Source organism: Oncorhynchus kisutch, linkage group LG18 (assembly GCF_002021735.2).
Source record: "Oncorhynchus kisutch isolate 150728-3 linkage group LG18, Okis_V2, whole genome shotgun sequence".
NCBI lineage: Eukaryota > Metazoa > Chordata > Actinopteri > Salmoniformes > Salmonidae > Oncorhynchus > Oncorhynchus kisutch.
In genome coordinates, this window is record NC_034191.2 from 6,116,434 (window position 1) to 6,121,433 (window position 5,000).

General features: G+C 51.9%; 1 protein-coding gene across 2 annotated transcripts in view; it reads right to left on the reverse strand.

Moving 5' to 3' along the window:
* The window catches only part of urb1 (URB1 ribosome biogenesis homolog), a 65,369-nt gene that overhangs the window by 21,626 nt on the left and 38,743 nt on the right, over positions 1-5,000 (reverse strand). For both annotated transcript variants that reach the window (XM_031795490.1, XM_031795489.1), the window contains exon 30: positions 4,803-4,905. In XM_031795490.1, the coding sequence (XP_031651350.1) occupies positions 4,803-4,905 (103 nt within the window). The remainder of the gene's footprint in view (positions 1-4,802; positions 4,906-5,000) is intronic.

Genomic DNA, 5,000 nt, shown 5'->3' on the forward strand with positions numbered 1-5,000 from the left:
TAGCCTAGTGGTTAGAGTGTAGAGGAGGTAGGTAACCTAGTGGTTAGAGGGTAGAGGAGGCAGGTAGCCTAGTGGTTAGAGTGTAGAGGCGGCAGGTAGCCTAGTGGTTAGAGTGTAGAGGCGGCAGGGCAGCCTAGTGGTTAGAGTGTAGAGGAGGAAGGTAACCTAGTGGTTAGAGTGTAGAGGCGGCAGGTAGCCTAGTGGTTAGAGTGTAGAGGCGGCAGGGTAGCCTAGTGGTTAGAGTGTAGAGGTGGCAGGTAGCCTAGTGGTTAGAGTGTAGAGGAGGTAGGTAGCCTAGTGGTTAGAGTGTAGAGGTGGCAGGTAACCTAGTGGGTAGAGTGTAGAGGCGGCAGGGTAACCTAGTGGTTAGAGTGTAGGGACGGCAGGTAGCCTAGTGGTTAGAGTGTAGAGGAGGCAGGTAGCCTAGTGGTTAGAGTGTAGAGGCGGCAGGGTAGCCTAGTGGTTAGAGTGTAGAGGAGGTAGGTAACCTAGTGGTTAGAGGGTAGAGGAGGCAGGTAGCCTAGTGGTTAGAGTGTAGAGGCAGGTAGCCTAGTGGTTAGAGTGTAGAGGAGGTAGGTAACCTAGTGGTTAGAGTGTAGAGGAGGTAGGGTAGCCTAGTGGTTAGAGTGTAGAGGCAGGTAGCCTAGTGGTTAGAGTGTAGAGGAGGTAGGTAACCTAGTGGTTAGAGGGTAGAGGAGGCAGGTAGCCTAGTGGTTAGAGTGTAGAGGCGGCAGGTAGCCTAGTGGTTAGAGTGTAGAGGCGGCAGGGCAGCCTAGTGGTTAGAGTGTAGAGGAGGAAGGTAACCTAGTGGTTAGAGTGTAGAGGCGGCAGGTAGCCTAGTGGTTAGAGTGTAGAGGCGGCAGGGTAGCCTAGTGGTTAGAGTGTAGAGGCGGCAGGGTAGCCTAGTGGTTAGAGTGTAGAGGAGGCAGGTAGCCTAGGGGTTAGAGTGTAGGGACGGCAGGGTAGCCTAGTGGGTAGAGTGTAGAGGTGGCAGGGTAGCCTAGTGGTTAGAGTGTAGAGGCGGCAGGGTAGCCTAGTGGTTAGAGTGTAGGGACGGCAGGGTAGCCTAGTGGTTAGAGTGTAGAGGAGGCAGGTAGCCTAGTGGTTAGAGTGTAGAGGAGGCAGGGTAGCCTAGTGGTTAGAGTGTAGGGGCGGCAGGGTAGCCTAGTGGTTAGAGTGTAGAGGAGGAAGGTAACCTAGTGGTTAGAGTGTAGGGACGGCAGGGTAGCCTAGTGGTTAGAGTGTGGAGGCGGCAGGTAGCCTAGTGGTTAGAGTGTAGAGGCGGCAGGGCAGCCTAGTGGTTAGAGTGTAGAGGAGGAAGGTAACCTAGTGGTTAGAGTGTAGGGACGGCAGGGTAGCCTAGTGGTTAGAGTGTGGAGGCGGCAGGTAGCCTAGTGGTTAGAGTGTAGAGGCGGCAGGGCAGCCTAGTGGTTAGAGTGTAGAGGAGGAAGGTAACCTAGTGGTTAGAGTGTAGAGGCGGCAGGTAGCCTAGTGGTTAGAGTGTAGAGGCGGCAGGGTAGCCTAGTGGTTAGAGTGTAGAGGCGGCAGGGTAGCCTAGTGGTTAGAGTGTAGAGGAGGCAGGTAGCCTAGTGGTTAGAGTGTAGGGACGGCAGGGTAGCCTAGTGGGTAGAGTGTAGAGGTGGCAGGGTAGCCTAGTGGTTAGAGTGTAGAGGCGGCAGGGTAGCCTAGTGGTTAGAGTGTAGGGACGGCAGGGTAGCCTAGTGGTTAGAGTGTAGAGGAGGCAGGTAGCCTAGTGGTTAGAGTGTAGAGGAGGCAGGGTAGCCTAGTGGTTAGAGTGTAGGGGCGGCAGGGTAGCCTAGTGGTTAGAGTGTAGAGGAGGAAGGTAACCTAGTGGTTAGAGTGTAGGGACGGCAGGGTAGCCTAGTGGTTAGAGTGTGGAGGCGGCAGGTAGCCTAGTGGTTAGAGTGTAGGGACGGCAGGGTAGCCTAGTGGTTAGAGTGTAGAGGTGGCAGGGTAGCCTAGTGGTTAGAGTGTAGAGGTGGCAGGGTAGCCTAGTGGTTAGAGTGTAGAGGTGGCAGGGTAGCCTAGTGGTTAGAGTGTAGAGGCGGCAGGGTAGCCTAGTGGGTAGAGTGTAGAGGTGGCAGGTAGCCTAGTGGTTAGAGTGTAGAGGTGGCAGGTAGACTAGTGGTTAGAGTGTAGAGGAGGCAGGTAGCCTAGTGGTTAGAGTGTAGAGGAGGCAGGTAGCCTAGTAGTTAGAGTGTAGGCCTAGTGGTTAGAGTGTAGAGGTGGCAGGGTAGCCTAGTGGTTAGAGTGTAGGGACGGCAGGGTAGCCTAGTGGTTAGAGTGTAGAGGTGGCAGGTAGCCTAGTGGTTAGAGTGTAGGGACGGCAGGGTAGCCTAGTGGTTAGAGTGTAGAGGTGGCAGGGTAGCCTAGTGGTTAGAGTGTAGAGGCGGCAGGGTAGCCTAGTGGGTAGAGTGTAGAGGTGGCAGGTAGCCTAGTGGTTAGAGTGTAGAGGTGGCAGGTAGACTAGTGGTTAGAGTGTAGAGGAGGCAGGTAGCCTAGTGGTTAGAGTGTAGGGGCGGCAGGGTAGCCTAGTGGTTAGAGTGTAGAGGAGGAAGGTAGCCTAGTGGTTAGAGTGTAGAGGAGGCAGGTAGCCTAGTGGTTAGAGTGTAGAGGAGGCAGGTAGCCTAGTGGTTAGAGTGTAGAGGAGGCAGGTAGCCTAGTGGTTAGAGTGTAGAGGAGGCAGGTAGTCTAGTGGTTAGAGTGTAGAGGAGGCAGGTAGCCTAGTGGTTAGAGTGTAGAGGAGGCAGGTAGCCTAGTGGTTAGAGTGTAGAGGAGGCAGGTAGTCTAGTGGTTAGAGTGTTTAGAAGCGGCAGGGTAGCCTAGTGGTTAGAGTGTAGGGACGGCAGGGTAGCCTAGTGGTTAGAGTGTAGAGGTGGCAGGTAGCCTAGTGGTTAGAGTGTAGGGACGGCAGGGTAGCCTAGTGGTTAGAGTGTAGAGGTGGCAGGTAGCCTAGTGGTTAGAGTGTAGAGGCGGCAGGTAGCCTAGTGGTTAGAGTGTAGGGATGGCAGGGTAGCCTAGTGGTTAGAGTGTAGAGGTGGCAGGGTAGCCTAGTGGTTAGAGTGTAGAGGTGGCAGGGTAGCCTAGTGGTTAGAGTGTAGAGGTGGCAGGGTAGCCTAGTGGTTAGAGTGTAGAGGCGGCAGGGTAGCCTAGTGGGTAGAGTGTAGAGGTGGCAGGTAGCCTAGTGGTTAGAGTGTAGAGGTGGCAGGTAGACTAGTGGTTAGAGTGTAGAGGAGGCAGGTAGCCTAGTGGTTAGAGTGTAGAGGAGGCAGGTAGCCTAGTGGTTAGAGTGTAGAGGTGGCAGGGTAGCCTAGTGGTTAGAGTGTAGGAACGGCAGGGTAGCCTAGTGGTTAGAGTGTAGAGGCGGCAGGGTAGCCTAGTGGTTAGAGTGTAGAGGCGGCAGGGTAGCCTAGTGGTTAGAGTGTAGAGGCGGCAGGTAGCCTAGTGGTTAGAGTGTAGGGATGGCAGGTAGCCTAGTGGTTAGAGTGTAGAGGTGGCAGGTAGCCTAGTGGTTAGAGTGTAGAGGTGGCAGGTAGACTAGTGGTTAGAGTGTAGAGGAGGCAGGTAGCCTAGTGGTTAGAGTGTAGAGGAGGCAGGTAGCCTAGTGGTTAGAGTGTAGAGGTGGCAGGGTAGCCTAGTGGTTAGAGTGTAGGAACGGCAGGGTAGCCTAGTGGTTAGAGTGTAGAGGCGGCAGGGTAGCCTAGTGGTTAGAGTGTAGAGGTGGTAGGTAGCCTAGTGGTTAGAGTGTAGAGGCGGCAGGGTAGCCTAGTGGTTAGAGTGTAGGAGCGGCAGGGTAGCCTAGTGGTTAGAGTGTAGAGGCGGCAGGGTAGCCTAGTGGTTAGAGTATAGGAGCGGCAGGGTAGCCTAGTGGTTAGAGCGTTGGACTAGTAACCGGAAGGTTGCAAGTTCAAACCCCCGAGCTGACAAGGTACAAATCTGTCTTTCTGGCCCTGAACAGGCAGTTAACCCACTGTTCCCAGGCAGTCATTGAAAATAAGAATTTGTTCTTAACTGACTTGCCTAGTTAAATAAAGGTAAAATATATATTGCTAGACCAGTTAACCCACTGTTCCTAGACCAGTTAACCCACTGTTCCTAGGCCAGTTAACCCACTGTTCCTAGACCAGTTAACCCACTGTTCCTAGACCAGTTAACCCACTGTTCCTAGACCAGTTAACCCACTGTTCCTAGACCAGTTAACCCACTGTTCCTAGACCAGTTAACCCACTGTTCCTAGACCAGTTAACCCACTGTTCCTAGACCAGTTAACCCACTGTTCCTAGACCAGTTAACCCACTGTTCCTAGACCAGTTAACCCACTGTTCCTAGACCAGTTAACCCACTGTTCCTAGACCAGTTAATCCACTGTTCCTAGACCAGTTAACCCACTGTTCCTAGACCAGTTAACCCACTGTTCCTAGACCAGTTAATCCACTGTTCCTAGACCAGTTAACCCCACTGTTCCTAGACCAGTTAACCCACTGTTCCTAGACCAGTTAACCCACTGTTCCTAGACCAGTTAACCCACTGTTCCTAGACCAGTTAATCCACTGTTCCTAGGCCGTCATTGAAAATAAGAACTTGTTCTTAACTGACTTGCCTAGTTAAATAAAAAGTTAAACTTCAATGTTCTTTAGTATTATTTTTGATAAATATATTTTTAAGTGTGTAAATTCTTCTTTTTAAGTCTCACCATCTTTTGACTGTGTCAAATGTCTCAGAAAAGTGTGTTATTTAAAAACGCTTGGATGTTCAGGTGTTTGGTCATTGGTAGTAGTCACCTGGCTGAAGCATGGCGCTGAAGAGAGGTAGGAGGAAACAAGGGTCATACACACTCCCAAGATCCTTCACTTCCTCATCTTTGAAAATCAGCTCTTTACCCTCCTGTTGAAGGAAAGATGAGTGGAGTGTCATATCACAGACATCTTATCGTTACAACCACATGAACAGGGCCAAAAGTTTTCCCAGAATACATCAAA